This window comes from Pteronotus mesoamericanus, unplaced genomic scaffold (assembly GCF_021234165.1).
Source record: "Pteronotus mesoamericanus isolate MK-2021 breed Mesoamerican mustached bat unplaced genomic scaffold, CSHL_Meso_final scaffold_507, whole genome shotgun sequence".
Taxonomy (NCBI): domain Eukaryota; kingdom Metazoa; phylum Chordata; class Mammalia; order Chiroptera; family Mormoopidae; genus Pteronotus; species Pteronotus mesoamericanus.
In genome coordinates this window covers 4,899,357-4,917,442 of record NW_026555319.1, presented here as the reverse complement: position 1 = coordinate 4,917,442, position 18,086 = coordinate 4,899,357, and the positions used below count along the sequence as shown (strand labels likewise).

Below are 18,086 nucleotides of genomic sequence, written 5' to 3'. Positions count from 1 at the left end.
GCTCCCATGTGTGGAGCAGCACAGGAAGCTCCAGGCGGGCAGGGCCCGCGTCTGTTTTGCTCTGTGCTGGGCCCCTGGCGTCATGAGTGGAGAGGCGCTCGGTGTGTGCCGAGTGAATCGCACAGGCTACTCCTCCGTGCCAAGCACCACGCTAGGTGTTCTCCACTCTCACCGGACCCACTCAACAGGCCTTTAATGAGGTGGGATTGTTACCCATATTTTACAAGCAGGGAAACCAAAGCCCAGAGAAGTCAATGCGTTACGGGAAGCGGAGTGGCAGGACGGGGCGCTTCAGTCTGAAGCCCTCTGGTGCCCCTCCTGGCATCGCTCTGCCCCCAATCTGGAACTCTGGGGCTGTCTCCCCTCAACAAAATTGCCCCTCTGAGGCCCAGAAGGACCAGGACTGTGGCAAGTGAGGGCTCACTTGCGGCTCTTCTCGGTAGCACATCCACATTTCAGCTCATCCTCTCAGCTCAGAGCCTCTCGACCTACTGACAGCAGGGACCGTCAGCTCATTTTCACTCATTACAGCTCAAACCTCCAATGGTTTTTTTCCAAATCCTTTCGATTTTTAAATTGACGCTGCCTCTGGGTTAGGAGCCAAGGGTCTAGATTCAGTCTCTACTTCCTCTCTCTGCTGTGTGACCTTGGACAAGCGGCTTGACCCCTCTGAGCCTGCACTTCCTCAGCTGGACAGTGGGAGCAGGATGGCCACACCTACCTCCAGGGGGCCGAGGGTATCAGTGAGCTTGTCTGTGGGAAGGGACTGAGCACACGGCCCATCACACAAGCAACACCCTGGAAAGAGTCCCACAAGGATGCCCTTCCTGAGACTCCCCTCCAGCCACCACTCTTGGAGCCCTTTTCTGCTGTGTGTTCTGGTTGTCCACAGGGCTCGCAGCACATAGCAGGTACTCAGAGAATAAGCTAATGAAAAGCCATAGCTGAAATGCCTGCCTCCCTTCTGAAAGGGAACAGCTGCTTACAGAGCTGTTTACTGGGCGCTGGCATGCCAGTTGTTTTGGTTTAATCCTCTCCCAACTCACATCTACCAGGAGCAGTGACGCTGAGACCGGCGGGGCGGGCACTGCTGACAGAGGAAAGGGCACGGGCAAAGGCGTGGCAGGGAAAGGCGGGGCAATGCCTTCTGAAGTTGCCCACCACCTTTGTGAAACTCTGCCATCACTAAGCTTTTCTCTTTCATGGCTTAAACGCTCTTATGTTACCCTTTGGTGCTCTTCTGACCCCCACAGTCCCAACGGAGCTGCGGCAAAGGAGGGGAGGAAGGGCGGAGGTGAGGACAGGCAGGGACGGTTTCTCCTGGTACTGGAATCCCGATTCTCTGTACCTGCGAAGGTGGCTCATCCACTAGATGGCGGCAGAACTAGTCATTTGGGACAAATGCAAAGCTATATCTTAACCTCTCTTACTACTATATATACTAATATATATTTCAGATGGTTCAAAGATTCAAATTTTTAAACACTGAAATCATAAAAGTGCTAAATAAACCCATAACCTTGAGCCAAGAAGAGGCTCTCAGAACATGACATGAAATTCAGAAGCCATACAGCAAAATAAAATTCTCTACTTTTTACAAACATTTTTTGAATGCCTGCTATGTACCGTCTACAAGAGACATTGTAAACGAAGTCCAGAAACAAAAGGCAAACCAGGGGAGAATACAGAAAACACATTCACCAGAACAAAGGTTAATATTCCTAATATATGAAGAGCATCTACAAATCAATAAAAGACCTCTCTGATAGAAAAATGGAATAAGGGGACACGAACCAGTTTTACAAAAGAATAAAATACGACTGGTTCATAGCATACAAAAAGATACTTAGTGTAACAAATAAATGAGTGTAAAATAAATCAAAGAGAAAAAATTCGTATTCTTTCTGACCACTGATCCTGAGCTTGTGGTTAATACATGACTACAATATTTTTTCCTTCCTGAGTTTTCTTCCTTATCCTGTGAACTACAGCATAGTACCAATAACTTGTGTGTTCAAGTTATACAACAGCTGCACAAAGGAGTGTTACACACAATGAACCAAAGTTACCCAGGATTTTCAATGACACAGGGAAATACGGATACTCGTTTTGGGCGAAAAGAAGCAGGATGCAAAATAGTACATGTTGACTACATGACTGTTTTTGAAATAGTACATGGGGAAAAGATCAGAAAGAAAAACAACAAAATATTCCCACTGCTTTTCTAGTAGGTAGTTTTCCCTCCTTTCCACCTTTCTGTATTTTCTGAATTTGACAGTGCGCATACGTGACTTTTATAATTGAGGAGAAAAATTTCAAAACGCTGTCATAAAGCATTTTCCCATTCCATAGATTCAGTAACCCTGTTGGCTAAACTGCTCCCTTCACACCCTTCATGACTGACAGAGCCTTGTGAAAGCAACAGCAAATGCTCATGACTCTGTAACCTATACCCTGATGTCAGCTTTGCAATGGGCTACTGATCACTAAACCCTCCAAATGCGTTCATGTTCAGCCTATCAAATCCTCAAGTCGACTTATGAGTTGGTTGTATTATTATCCCTCTGCTAAAAACACAGAAACCGGAGCTCAGAGTGGTTCAGGGCCCAGCCCAAGGTCACACAGCTTGAAAACACCAAGCTGGCGGGCCCAGCAGCTGTGCTTGCCGCCGGGACCCCAGCACCTAAGTGGACCGGCCTTCTGCCTCCTGAGATGGGGAGGAGGGAGAGAAATGCCTGTCAGGAGCTGCTGTCTCCCACATCAGCTTTTTAAAAACCAACAAAAAGCCGAAAAAACGTTTTGGGGCACTCACCTCTCTTGTCTCATCTCTTCAGCAATGTTCCTCAGCCTGCCTTCTTACTCGCTCTCTGCTCGTTTTGGTTTTTTCTTTTCTTTTCTTTTCTTTGTTTTGTTTTTAACTAATCACTTAGTTAACAAGTCAGCTTTCTGAAGCTTGGATCGGTACCTAGTGACTCCATGCGCACGATGAAGAAATCAGCCGTCACCGATACAGAAGTCAGAAAGGTTTAAATCAAATCATCCTCCACAACAATGACATTAATTATGCTTTTAACACGTTTTACTGCTTTTTTTCTCACTTCACGCCACATCTGTGTGAACAATATCCAAAAGATTTACGGTTTTCTTTCGTAATTACAGACATCCAGGCTGCACACTTATCAAAATACTTGCTGAGCAATCACGCTATATCGCATTCTCTGCCAAAGATTTGTGTTGGCAGCAGTCATTCAAAACAAAAATGTTGAATCAGGACTTGTGTGGCTTCAGAGGTGGGGGGGAGTATTTCGACAAATAATTTGCCTGTCAAGAAATATAAAAACAGGAGAGTGCATCCTGGCAAATTTTCCAGGAGTGTTATTTTTATGGAGGGGGTTGGGGCCGTGTGTGCGGGGAAGACAGCAAGCCAGGGAGCTCTGAGCACCAAAAACACATCTGACATTTGGTTCTTGTGTCTGAGGATAAAATTTAATGAGAACAAAAATACGTCTTCCTAATTCCCCCAAGAAATCATTAAAACATTTTGTTATTCTTAAATGTCTCGGAATGAATTAGAGCCCCTACAGGGGCTGTTCGTATGGTGCGTCTCCATCAGTTAAGGCTCCTCGTTCTCGTAACTCAGTGACAGCTGGGGACATACGTTTCCCTTGCCCTCCGTCTCTGGGGAGAGAGTTGGGAAATCAGATGCGTGGAGTCAGCACTGGGCTTGGAACGGCCCTTTGGGGAGAGGGCAAGAGGGCACAAGGACCTTCCGGAAAGTTCCCGCCTGTCTTGGGAGCTCTCAGGGTCCCTGGCTGACACTGCAGTCCTGGCCCTGTGAGGGTCCCCTAGTGAACCCCAGAAACGGTGCCTCTTTTCCAAGCAGGTGTTGGAACCCCCTCCACACCCCCAAGCACTAGAACCACTGGCATTCCCGTGGGTTTGTGCCAACAGGTTGGTTATGCAAGCGACGACCTGGCTGCCTCTGCCACCAGAATGCAAGCTCCCTGAGGGCTGGGCCCTTGTCTGCATCGGCAGGTTCACGTCATGTTCCAGCGTTTAGCAAGTGCCAGGCACACAGCAGGCTCCCAGTCAATGCTATCTGAGCACATAAACATGTGACAAGCAGAGGGCCTTAGTGGAAAAAGTACCTTTCTGTTCAAATAAGCCTTCCTCCCCTTTCTGCATCAGAGTCTTATTTCTAATTCATTCACCTCAGAGTTATTAGGTGTCTGCTGTGTACAGGGTTCTGGGTACACAAATTTAGTACAATTCAGTCCCCAGCTTGGAGAATTTTACTTCTCCCAGGGAAGCCAGATACATATATGATCACGAGAGCAGCTGACACTTAGCCAAGTATCTCTATGTGCCAGGCACAGTGAAGCCTCCCAAAACCGTATCAGGCAGGTCCTCATATTATTCCCCATTTATAGAAGAGACCAAAACTCAGGGAAGTGAATTAATTCATCTTCAGTTACCCAGTGAAGTAAGTGGCACAGGCAGGATTCCAACCAGGGTCTGGCCCTGAGCCTGGAAAACACAAGCCTGTATCAGTGCTGCCCCCTGGTGCTAAAGGTCAGGTACTACGATGTCCAGGGAAGGAGCCAGGCGTGAGGACTCCTGGGCAGCAAGTTTGGGGTCTGTAACTGAGTCACCCTCCAATGTCATTTGTTGCTGAGACTGAAGGTTTTGAAAGACTGAAAAGGGTGGGAAATAAGGGTATATTTTTCCAAAAATTTTCCAAATAACTCTGATGAGGGTGGAAAGATTAGAAATAAAAAAGGCTGCAAGGAATAGGGCCTCTTGGATATGAGCCTGGTGTGTTTCTCAGTGTCCTAACTGGTCCACAGGCACATGGCCGGTTCGGCCTCACGCTACAGGGCACACCATGGGTTGGGGGTGGTGGGGGACGCATAGGGCCCTGAGGGGCGCTCCAGCCATTTGCACCGCCAAAGCACTCTCATTGAGAAAAGCCACGCGGCCATGCTGCCTGCCCGAGAGCACAGGGTCAGGACAGAGCACGGGGCTGGGCAGGGGGAACCAAGGCTGCAGAGGCCTCTGTAGAGGTCTGACCGGTGGCCCCCAAACATATGCCAGGTCCTAATCCATCAGCCCTGTGAATGCGACCTCATTTGGAAAAAGGGTCTTCGCAAATGTAATCAAGTTAAACATCTTGAGATGAGGTCATCCGAGACTATCTGGGTGGGCCCTAAATCCAGTGACCCTAAGTCCTTATCAGAGAAAGGAGAGGGCGGTTTGGGACACAGAGACGAGAGAGAAGGCGGCCAGGTGAAGACAGGCAGATATTGAAGCAACGTGGCCACAAACCAGCCCTAAATCCAGGATGATCTCATCTCAAGATCCTTCACTAATCCCGTCTGCAAAGACCCTGTTTCCAAATAAGGTGACAGTCTGAGGTTCAGGGTGGACATAGGTTTTGGGAGGACACTATTCAACCTTCTCAAGTTACCCAAGACAGATGAAACAAGGAACTTTACATCCTCAATACAAAGGTCCCACAAACAGCTTCTATTTCAAATACACTTTCCTCTTTATAAACCCTTGGCCCCAGTCGACCCCTGCAGCTGCATAGGAGAACATGGGAGAGGACTAGGGTGCTGTCTGGGTGGGGGGGGGCGGTGCTCCTCCCAGCTCCACTATCCTTAAGCAAATCGCTGCACTGTTCTAGGCGCCCTTTTCTGAGTCAATAAATGAGACGGTGGCAAAGGGTAGGCCATTTTTAAAGAGGCAAACTTTTCATAGACATATAGAAGTGCGTTAAGGAACCATCTACAGCTCCCGGAGGCCTCTCCCAGGAACTGTGGCCAATCAATGTCTAGCAACGCAGGTTAATGTTTTTTTAATTGAGGCAAAATTCCTATAACATAAAAGCTACCATTTTAAAGTGTACAGTTGAGTGGCAGGTAGTACATTCATGATGTTGTGCAACTACCACTTCTATCGAGCCTCAGGACATTTATCCCCTCAAAAGGACATGCTGTGCCCATGAGACACTCACTCCCCATTCCCGCCTCCCCCCAGCCCCTGGCAACCACCAAAGTGATTACTGTCTCTATAGATTTGCCTATTTTGGACACTTTATGTAAATGGAACCGTATGCTTTGTGGCCTTTTGTGTCTGGCTTCTTTCATTTGGCACAATGTTTTTGAGGCTCATCTGTTTTGTAGCAGGTGTCAGTGTTTCATTCCTTTTTATGACTGAATCATATTCCATTGACTGGACAGACTACAGTTTGCTTATCTGTTCATTTATTGATGGATGTTTGGGTTGTTTCCCCCTTTTGGCCACTGTGACTAGTGCTGACAGGTTAACTTTTGCCTGTCTTCATATTTTATGTAAATAAAGTCACATAGTATGTGCTTCTTTTGGATTTCATTTTTGTTCTACATCAAATTTTTGAGGCTGCCGGAACCACGTCAGTGGAAACTTTTGAGGTCTTCCCTCCAGCGCCCTCTGCTGGCAGAAAACACTTGGGCACCGTTTGTCCTCTGGCGGGCCAGACAGACTCCTTGGCTTCCCAAGAAAGTCCAGATGGTCGGCCTCGCCAGGAGCCCTCCTAAGTTCCTGGCTGACATCGGAAGGTACAGGGGGAAGACGGAGGAGCTGTGTGGGGATGTCACACCAGACTGGGTAGAGAGGCCGTGACCCCCATGGCCCCCACGCACGGAGGGCATGGCCCTGCCCAGGAGTCTCAGCCTCTCTCCAGATTCCACCATGAGGATGCCCCTGTGTAATAGGCCTAATGGCCGTTTTTTGTCATTATTTACTCACTTATGGAGGCCCAAGCATTTCTTACCTGGTGCTTCAATTAATTGCTTGTAAACACTCAAGAAAGCAGCTTCAGCTTCCTGACTTCTTTTACTAAGGGCTACCACCTTTGGAAACAAAAGAAAAAAGTCACACGTTACCATGGTAGCTGAGTCTACAAGCAAATTTGATCATTTTATTCTTGTGCAAACATGAGATGGGGGAGGGGAAACGAAGGTTAAAAGTATGGTGTCAGAAAGTTCAGGTTCACATTTTAGCTCTTCTACTACATTCTAGCTCTGTGACCTTGGGCAAGTCACTGTCCCTCTCTGATCCTCAGTTTCCTCATCTGTAACCTGGCAGTAGATAATAGAACTTACTTCCTAGGCCTGTTGTGAGGAATAAATGAAGATGCATATAGGCAGTTGGCGTAGGGCACAGAGTCGGTTATTAAGTTACTATTACTATTATCCTTGTTATAAAAGGCCACTCTGTAGGTTTCAACATGGCATATGCTTTGGGGAAAAAGGAGATACATCTGGGGAATACTTCTTGCCACTAAAAATTAAAGACAAATCATTAAATCTCTAGTAAGATATCAAACAGCCTCAACAAATGTCGAGGATGAGAGTTGTATGAAATGGTTCCTGGTAAACCAGAGGCGCTCGGTAAATGCTTCCTGTCTGATGAATGTACGGGTGATTAAGTAACTAAGAGGTGAAGACCCACATTCACGCACTCATTCTCCTGCTCACAGGCTTTTCTTGTTCCGCCAGCGAAACCCTGAAAGACGTGTTCAGGTGAGCCACGGCCAGGCTCTGAACTCCAAGCTCTGGCTGCACAGCTGCCTGGATGCTCGTGCTTGGTGGCCAGGCCCTTTGGCTTAGTCCTGGGCCTTCCCAGAACATGAGCTCCTGGCACCCATAGGCCACAATCACTTCCCTCCTCGAGGACATTCTGGGGTGGGTATCTCTCTTTGGACTGGAATGGCTTCATTCTTCTAGGTACCAAAAGACATTTCTGTTTGGTGCCATCTTCCTAAACGATGACTCTATTGGAGCATCTCCTTGTCAATCACCCTCTTGCAGAGTTGTGCTTTCCTTATGAATCCCAACAACGCCAATGAAGAGGGTGTTTATTACTGAGTCCCTCCCCTGGAAGCAAGTTCTGGGAGCACATTGTTGAGTGTACAGAAGGTGCTCAACATAAACTGCAGCGCCAACTCTAGGTCCTGTGTGACACCATCCTGGAGAAGTGACAAGGGCCAATTCTGATGAGGCAATCCATTCACAGAGGGGGCCAACCTCAGGCACAAGCCCTGAAGACAGGCCACCTGGGTTCGAATCCTAGCTCCACCACTTATTGTCTGTGTGTCCTTTGGCTGGTAGGTCACTTAAACCCTGTGCCTCTACTTCTTCAGCTATAAAATGGGGATAATATGACAACCTCCTTCAAAGGCTTGTGAAAGGATCAAATGATGTAACACAGGTAAAGTCCTGTGCAAAATTCCTGGCATGCATTAAGCCCCATAGATGTGTCACCTCTTGGTATGGGGACAGGTTCTGCCGAGTGCTGGGTGATAAGCCTCAGCTGTGCTCAGCTGTGGTCTCCTACAGAGAGTGCCTGCATGCAGCAGTGCACTCTGGGAAGAATAATTCAAAAACCATAGTGGTTCCTCTAAGGCTTCCAACACGGCAGCCGTCAGTCTCATGTGGCTACTGAGCATCTGAAACATGATGAGTCCAAAGCCAGGTGTGTTGTGAGCACAAAATACACACTGGATTTTAAAGACAACATGTAGAGACAGAATTTACAACAGCTCATTGACATTTTTTATATTGATTATATGTTCGAGTGATAACATTTGGATATTGTTGGTTAAATAAAATCTATTATTATTATTATTCATGTCACCTGTTTTCTTTTACTTTTTAAAAAAAATGTAGGTACTACAAAATTTAAAAATATATTTGTGGATCACACGGCATTTCTACTGTACAGCACAGGTTGAAGGTCTTATGAGGCTTATATTAAACTCATTATTTAAGAGGGGCAGAGAGGTGGATGTTTAGCAAGTGACTTTAAAAAGGTCAGTTACAAAAGCTCCTTTCGTTTTCTGGTTATTCCAAGAACAGCCTCTGATCCTTTGCCTTCCAGAGTGAATGAGAGTCTCCCATTCATTCAACAGACATTTCCTGAGAGCCTGCTCTGTGCCACAGCACCACGTGGGTTGAGAGCTTAGAGACGAGGGTGTGGCCTCAGGCTCCACCCTGAGGGGACTCCCACTGAGGAGACTGACATGAAAGCACATTCCCCAGATAACTCATTAATTACAAGAGCTAAATGCTTCAAAGGGGTCTCGGGAGTGTGTCAGTGGGGGAGCCTGACCCAGTTTGGTGGGCAGAACATCAGGACCTGTCTCTGCAAGAAGGGGAAGATGGTGGCAGACATAAAGAATGTTCTAGAATCTAGGAAAAGGGAAACTCATCAAGTGTGGGCAGATTTTTCTTCTTTCTGACATGGGTGAGGCACAATTCCTGCTTTTGGGACTCACAGCTAAGTGGGAGACATAGCTCCGCCCAAGAGGAGCCACATGTGGGGGGACGTGACGCAGACACTGGGCCCTCCAGAGTCATACGAGGAGGGGGCAGGCAATTCAGGTTGGGGGGCATCCCTGATAGGTTAAGTCTAAAAACAATAAATGTAATATTCAGAGCTTACTATGTGCCAGATGCTCTTACTGCTCACAGTCACCTCTTGCACAGATACACTAATCACTGGAGGGAGCTGCTGCCACTACCCCGTTGTACAGACGAGAAAACCAACGCTCAGTGAGGTTAAATGACTTGCCTGAGATCACCCAGTTAGTAAATAGTAGAGCAAGACTCACACCAGGTCTGGAGGTTCCAATTACTGTTCTGAATCCAGACACTGGCCTCTTTCTCCAGGATAGAAAAACCCTCCCAGCCATCAAGCACAGCCACTCGGACCCCACGGGGGTGCTGCTATCTTGAGATGTCATCGATGGCTGCACCAGATCAACGGCTGCTGTGCTGCCCACCTGGAGCCCAAGAAAAGCCATGAGAAATGAAAGCTATTCATCTCCTGAGCCCTGGATGGAGAATTGTCAAAGAGCAGTCAGCAGAAAGCCTGAGTGCTTCATTTTACAGTCACCCATGCTGAGCACCACAGGGTGGCTGGGGTTTGGGGAAAGGCATTAGAATGTTCCATGGGTTTCCAAAAAGGAACTCTGGGCAGAAGCGGGAGCAAGTGCCGGAAGATGCCTTTATTGTTCCCCTTTCCCGGTCTGCAGCACCCTCTGCTTTCCATTCACGGTGCTTATCAGTATATAACAGTGCGTTGTTGGTGTGTGACTGTCTCCTTGTAATTTGGTCTCCCCACCAGAGCTGTGCTGTCCAATATGGCAGCCATGAGCACACGTGGCCATGAGCTCTTGAAATGTGACTATTTCAAATTCAGATGGGCTGTAAGTATAACATATGGGCTTCCTAAGTCTTAGAATGTAAAGTGGACTGTAAAATAGCTCAATAAATTTTACATTGACTTTATGTTAAAAACGGTAACATTTTGGACATATTGGGTTAAATAAAATATATTATTAAAATTGAACTCATCTGTTTCTCTGTACTTTTTAAATGTAGCTATTAGAAAATTTAAAATGGCACGTGGCTTGCATTATATTGCAACTGAACAGTGCTGGTCTAGATCAAGAGCTGGCAAACTATGGCCCTTCCTCTGCTGGTTAAATAAAGTTTTACTGGAACACAGTGAGGGGCATTCTTTTATGTATTGTCTATGGCTGCTTTCATGCTGCGGTGGCTGAAATCAATAGCTGTGACAGACACCCAGGTTGCAAAGTCAAAAACATTTACTGCCTGGCCTTTAACAGAAAATATTTGCTGATCCCTCTTTTAGAGGCTATCTAAGTGATGGAACAATATTTTCCTTTCTTTTTTTAAAAAAGATTTTATTTATTTTATTATTATTTTTAGAGAAAGGGGAAGTAAGGGAGAAAGAGAGGGAGAGAAACATCAATGTGAGAGAGAAACATCAACTGGTTGCCTCTCATATGCACCCTGACCAGGTACCAAACCCACAACCCAGGCATGTGCTCTAACCAGGAACTGAACCGGGGACCTTTCGATTTTTGTGGGATGATGGCCAACCAACTGAGTGACACTGGTTAGGGCTGGACAATATTTTCAAAAGCAGAGCTCAGAAAATATCCTGGACTGGCACCCAGTTTGAACTGGTTCACGTTTAGGGCTTCCCATAATAAATGTGAGTCAGCAGCCATAGGATGACCTGCCTCGTTCAGCCTTGTTTTGGAGCAATGACCCTGTCTGTGTCCAGAAGACCAGTTCTGACAGCTCAGAGCCCGATTGAGTGCTGGGCCGAAATGTCATTAAGCATCTCCTGGCCTCAGTTTGTTCCTCCACGAGGTGGGGAGGAGAAGTTCCATCTGCCTACAAAGCTACTGGAGAGGAATGAGCTAACAACATGTGGCACAGTCCCATGGAAGTTGGCAAAAAGCTTTCTAACACATCAGATAATTCTCCTTCCAACCATAGAGGATGTCTTTTCCAGGGTCTGCGGCTCTCATGCGTTTCACTCATGCACCCAGAACAGGTGAGCTCGGCATAAATAAAAGGCTGTGTGCATTTCTGCGTCAGGGCTGGGTCCTACTATGCAGAAGGGTGGGAGAAGAGTGTTCAGAATCACAGATTTGGCTTGTGACAGGCAGATCTTTGAAGGCCATCTGGGGGAGGAGGAGGAAGGAGACGTGGAGGAGGAGGAGGTGGCGGCCAGCTACAGACACCAAGAAGGTCACCATCAGAAATAGCGTCTGACGGAGCGCGCAGCATTCACGCCACCTGCTGCGGTAGGAGGGCTGAAAATGCGTCTGGTCCCCAGGACAGAAATAACAGGTGCGGAACCGGTTCAGCCAGAAGAGAGGCGAAAGCCTGTTCTAGCTGCCTAACTTTCATCTATCAAGTGGTTAAAGCTGGCAAATTTGGGAACCCCTCCCCCTGACACTGAGCGGTGACACCTGTTGGCTACTGAGAACAGCTCCATGCCTAGATCTTCACAAGGCATGGTCAGAGCTTCTGGAACCTGACGTTCTTCTGTGCTCGGTGCTGTACCTTGGGAATCTTCCCAATGACTCTAAGACATGAGCATGGTTATTGTCTCCATTCTACGGAGGAAGACACCAAGGTTCAGGGAAGCCAAGCCTCTTGGCCAAGATGCAAGAGCTAGTTAGTGGCAGAGGTGGTATCTGAGCCCAGAATCCTCTCCTTCCAAGGCCCAGACCTGCACACAGAAAACCCGTGCCCCTCAAAGTGTGCGGCACAGTCCCGCAGGTGTGGAAAGGGGGACTGTGACCAATCTGCACATGCTTTCTGAGTGGAGATATAAAACTATGTCAACGTATCAGATACATGGGTAAGAGCCGCAGGAAAAAATCCCCTTCACTGTGGCTCAGCCCAGGGCTGTCCCAAATGCATTTGGCTACAGGAATTTTTTTCTTCACAAAATAAAACTGGAAACTTGGGTTCCATGGAACATACTTTGAGAACAACTTCCCTTTGCCACGGGATCCTGGGCTCTGGGGAGGGTGGGACATGGTGGTCCTGGGAGGCGGGTTGGGGGATCTGATGCAGCAGGATTGGGAAGGAAACTACAGTCTGATGGGCAGTTGAGAGGGTCTCAGAATCGGTGCCTCTGAGGAGGAGGCCGAAGGAGTGAGACCTGGGGGAAAAGCGATCAGCCCAGCAGAGCAGGGGCACCTTAATAGCCCCTGAAGCCTCGTTCTCTCTCTGGGGTATGTGGGGGAGCACCTGGGGAACAAAGAGGGACAAGAAGAACGAAGGGGGACACAGAGAGAAGAGGGCATGGAGATTGAGCGTTACTAGCAAGGGGCAAGGGAAGCAGTGGATGCAGAGAACCTGGGGGGTCCCGGACGCTGAAGGAGCATAGAGAAGGGGGCCGTGGGGAGTAAGGGAGGGACAGACATGGAGGGTGGCAGGCGCGGACGGGCACATCCCCAGAGCCATCTACAGTTACCTGAAGACCTTTCAGGCTATGCTGTTGAGAGGAACAGGTGCATTCTGGGCTGTGAATATTCCAGAGGTGGTGGGGGACTGGGGGTGAGGAGAGAGGGTGGACATTTCAATGAGACTCAGTCTTAGAAAGTTCTAAATCCTCAAAGGGGACTATCTTATGGGTACTGAGCTTCCCATCAGAAGAGGCATCCAAGTACCTAACCCTCTATTTGTGAGGCTGTGAAGGCACTCAGGGAGACCTGCACATGGGGAGGTTTAGCTAGGTTCCCCAGAAGGCTTGCCTTGCTTTAAGAATCTATGTGATAGACTGCTTTTCCTTATAGTAACAATCTGATACTACTATATACTAACATCCTGATTTAACCTGATTTCATGTAACAATTGTTTGTCTCATATAAGAATTATTATTATTAATAATAACAGTGACTACTAAGCACTGACTCTGTGTCAGGCACTGTGCTAAGTGTTGGACACGCAACAACTCCTGGGGAACAGAGTGGATATGGGGAAGGGTGAGAGGAAGAGGGGAGTCAAGGAGACGCCATGGCCTGGGGCGCGAATGACTGGATGTCCTCCAGTTGCCACCTCTGTGACTTTTCCCTCCACCAGAGTCCAGGGCGGGACAGATCAGCGGTGCACACTCCATCAGCAGTGATGGAGCAAACAAATGAATGAGTGCACTAAGGAAGGGAGGGAAGAGGCTGTACGAGCTAATCCTTCCGAACTACAAACTTAAATAAAACCCCGCACACAGAGGAGGACAGGATGGCGGCCTCCACGCAGCCTGAGCTGAGCTGCAGCCTTGGAGGCTCTGGGACACCTCCTGCAAGCTCTTCGGTGGAGGAATCGGGGGGGCGGGGGCGGGGCGGGCAGCAAAGCCCCAGGATCCGCCCCAGAGGTCCCAGGCACATGTCCCTGGGAAGCCAATAGCACATGCCTAGGAAAAACTGGACGTGGGAGTGAGCGGACCTGGGTTTTGGTTTCAGCTGGGGCCTTGTGTGCCTGTTCACCTTGGGACAAGTCATCTCCCCTTTCTGAGCCTCGGTCTCCTCATCTGCAAAGTGACGGTGCTGTGCTTGAATCCCCATCCAGTTCAGTTGTTCAATGATTCTAATTTCCCCAAGCAGAGAGACAGACAGACGGACGCTCACCTCCCCACACATCGATCTGCAGCCCGCTGAGGTGTCACTCAAAGACAGCGCAGGCCTTTCTCTCCCACGCCTCCCCACAGACCCCCGAGGCTGGGCCCGAGGGGGCCTGCTGGGAGGCCGGGAGGCAGGGGAGAAAAGCACCGTGCAACTGCAGTCTAATATTTGTAATTATTCCCTAGCTAAAAATGAGACACAGAGCAAAGTGTTTTCAAATGTCGGCATTAATGAACACGTTTTCCCCAACATAATACAGGCATTTCTATCAGGCTCCCTGAGACCTTGTGAGTGGCATCCCACACTGGGCTGGCTTTCATGGCTTGGAAGCAGCGCAAAAATGAAATGTCCCACAAGTGAAGGCTGGCAGGCCTGCTATTTGCAACAGTATAATCATCAATTACGTCCAATCACAAACTACTGATTTTATAATTACCAAGTGAAGTTCTAACTTCTCACCTCTGCTCAGTGGCAACTAATAAAATTTCTCAGTTCAAAAAGGAAGCTCCCCCCGCTTTTTCTTTATTTCTCTTTTCCTCTTGCTTGCTCTCTCTTGCTCTCTTCTGGGAAAAAGAATTTCCAGGCCTCCATGTAAGACTGCATTTAAATTGCTTGTCACTCAAAACAAAGGCGAACCACTCATTTGTAATTCACCAGCCACCTGAACAGACTGCCTGTTTTCCTTTAAGCATCCATGCACTGAAGCACAAAGATCATTTTTCTATTGTTAAAATTGTATAAGCCAGGGCTTTTTTTAGCAGCGAATACACAATTTCCCTTCTCTTCCGAGGGCTCCCAGCATAAAAGGGACAGGAGGCTTTTTTTAATGCCTTACAAATAAATTTTGCTTTGGGGCGTTAAAAAAAATCAGCTACCTGCTCATATAATGAGCCAGAAAGCTATCGAGACACATATACAGCTATATGAGGGCAGCACAGAAGTTATGCTTCCCGTCCTGCCCTGGGTGTGGCCAGGGCGTGAAACAGGAAGACTCATTCTCATGGGTGCTGGAAGCATCCGTGCTCGTTCTCCTCTCTTGGGGAGCTGCCGACACCATGACCAACCGTGGCTCCAGGCTGCCTGGCATGTGGGCTGGCAGGCGACGGGAGCAGAAACAATCCGGGAATGGTCGCCCCAGCCTGGATCTTGCGGCTCCAGGCAAAGGCGGCTCCGGCTGCATGTCTGACTTCCTGGCTACCTCCCTCCAGAGGGACAAGCCACAGGCACAGAGCCCCTGCGTGCAACCGACGTCCTGTGGCTCGGCTGCTGAAGGCCAGGCCCGCTTTGACAAGAGCTCAGGGTTTCTGCAAAACTGGTTATAATCTCAGCAGCTTCCAGTTTTAATCTAGAGCCTTTTCTAATTTACAAAGACCTCACACAGGAATTAGTGCCTCCGAGCCACCCACATGCTCTGAGTGGCTGGCCTTGGGCAGGGAAGGTTGTGCTGAGAGGCCCCGAGAGGCTGACACAGCAGCTTGAAGTCACACAGGAGGGGCCGAGGCAGGTTGTGAACGGTGTTTTTGGTCTCAGAGCCAGCTACGTGGCAGGGAATTTGGGGCTGGGATTTGTGCGACTCCCCACCTAGCTTCCATTCTGGGTACATTAGAACAGACTCAGGCTCACCCCTGAATGTCCCTTTCTTGTGTCTGAATATGCTGCGTTTTCCTGAGTGTGGGAGTGAGGAAGGAGCGGGGCTCCCGCCAGCCCACCAGAAGTTATTCATGAGCCACAGCCGGTCTTTTCTCTGCAGTAGGACTCATAAGGATTCCTGATTTAAAACAACAGTGAAACCATTATGAATGATGCTGTGATGGCAGATACATATTATACATTTGTTGAAGCCCACAGAATGTACAACACAAAGAATGACCCCTCATGTAAATGATGGGCTTTAGTTAATAATAATATATCAATATTGGTTCAACAATTGTAACCAGTGTACCAAAATGCAAGACATCAATAACAGGGAGGTGGGGGGAAGGAAGAGGGAATACATGGAGGCTCTATATTTTCTGCTCAAATTCTCCTAAAACCTAAAACTGCTCTAAAAAATAGCCTATGAATAAAAAAAAAAAATAAAGACAGTAGTGAGCATGTATAAAGCAGTTACTATGCTTCAGGTACTGCTCTAAGCATTAACTCATTTAATCCACACAACAGCCCTGGGAAGACAGTATCATTATCTTCCTGATTTTACTAGTTGGAAAAAAAAGACATCAGAGAGGTAAAGCAGTTTGCCCCAAGTTACACAGGAAGTAACGGAGCTAGGATTCACACCCCGGGCTCCAGGACCTGTGCCCTCAGCAGGGACAGTGGGACTTTCCCTGGGCTGTCGCCCAAAGCCTGCCCCCTTCCCCATGGGGTAGAGCCCTGTGTGTGCGCTCCATCTTGCTCATGGGCATCACACGGTGCATTAGTCCAGGGGTCATGAGCGATGGATCCAGGGCCAGATGCACCCCCATGAACATATTTTCTTGGACCCTCTAGTGTTTTAAAAATATTTGAGCCATCAAACTTCATCAAGTTACATGCTTAAGATTTGCGCATTTTGCCGTATGTAAATTTGTACCTCCATAAAGCACTGTGCACATGAAAATATGTGCATATATATTGAGCCAACATTTAAAAACCAGAAGAGATCCAAATTGCTGGCTTCTCTTAGAAAATCAGAGAGTCTGGCCACCCTGAGCCCACACTCCACCGCCACACGCCTGGAGCCCAGACGCAGCCTCCTGTTGGGAGGCCGGGGGCTGGTGGAGCACCCCGGGCCCCCGCAGTCCAGCTGTGGGCCTGTCCGGACCCACAATGAGCATCAGTGTTTCTCTCTGGCCCACACCGACGCCTCTTCCCAGTGCTGTGTTTCCCTCTGCTCTTCTGGAGTTCTGTCAGTCCCCACACCTTCCTTCCTTCCAACAGTGACTTCACAGGCCAGGTGAAAAACAGGAGTGACGACAGGGTGTCTCGAACTGGTCTTCCTTCTCTCTTCCAGGCAGCCCCACGTGGCTGGGAAACTGCCTTTCCAAACTGCCACACACAGAACGTTAGGCCCTGCAAACTCAGGTGCATCTGCACTTGGAGGGAAGGGGCCAGATAGAGCCCCTTCTATCTGGGTGATTCTGCGCCTTCCTGGTGATGAGAAACTTGTAGACAAAGCTGGGAAAAGCCCAGCAGGGCCTGGCGCTCTGTCTGTTCTGATGGGACTGATGGAGCAAGGGAGGTGGGCCCCGGAGGAAAAGGGTGAGGGGTGAGAGCGAGGGGAGACCACAGGAACACATGCAGCTGGGGGTTCGCAAAGCACCTGGGCTGCAGAGTCAGGTTTGTGTGACTGAGGTCTGAAACCTGCATCCCTGGCTGTGTGACTTTGGGCAAGTTGCTTGAGCCTGCGGAGCTCCAGCTTTCTCTGCTGGAGAACGGGTTCAGCCATGTGAAGAGCTGCTCGGAGAATCAAATCAGGGAGGTGAGGATGCTGGCCCAGCGTCCGCCTGCATGTCATGGATGTGTATGGGATGAAGGAACGAACATCTTTCCTTGGCTTTCCTGTGCCTCCATTTCTCCAACTTGGGAGTCAGACATCAGCAACTAAAAGACATGCTTTGTTCACTGTTAAATATGTGGTGAGGTTGGACAAGCCATAAAAGGTTCCTGGGATTTCTGGGCAAAGGGTTCCGCAGGTGTTAGATGTCAGAGCGGCCCAAGGGGGCTGTGCAGGTGGAAGCCGCTGGACTACGAGAGCCGGAGTCAAATCGCTGGAGTGTGGCGTGTGGGCAGGAAGCCAGAGATGCCGAGTCCACCACTCCCGCGCCGCCCCCCCCCCCCCCCGCCCCGCAACAAGTGCCCTCTGATCTTCAGAGCCGGCAGCAATCTGTGGGCGGGGCCCAAATGACATTGGCTGCCCACTAGCTGGCTCGGTGACCTGACCTGACCTCTGATCTCTTGCTGTCCCAGGTCCTATCAACCACGTGCTGTGGTGTCCTTGCCCCTGGAGGGAGGGTGGGCTGCAGGGGGTCTCAGGTCGCCGCAGCCTCCCCTCTTTCAGGCATCCCTTAACCTCTCCAAAATACCAGCCCAGGAGACGGGAGTGGAAAGAGCA

The 18,086-nt window shown here is 48.9% G+C and overlaps 1 protein-coding gene across 1 annotated transcript in view; it reads right to left on the bottom strand.

Annotated features, from left to right (window-relative positions):
• The window catches only part of CUX2 (cut like homeobox 2), a 216,587-nt gene that overhangs the window by 41,015 nt on the left and 157,486 nt on the right, over nt 1–18,086 (bottom strand). Inside the window, exon 4 of the mRNA XM_054594090.1 lies at nt 6,815–6,893. Coding sequence (XP_054450065.1) covers nt 6,815–6,893 — 79 coding nt within the window. The remainder of the gene's footprint in view (nt 1–6,814; nt 6,894–18,086) is intronic.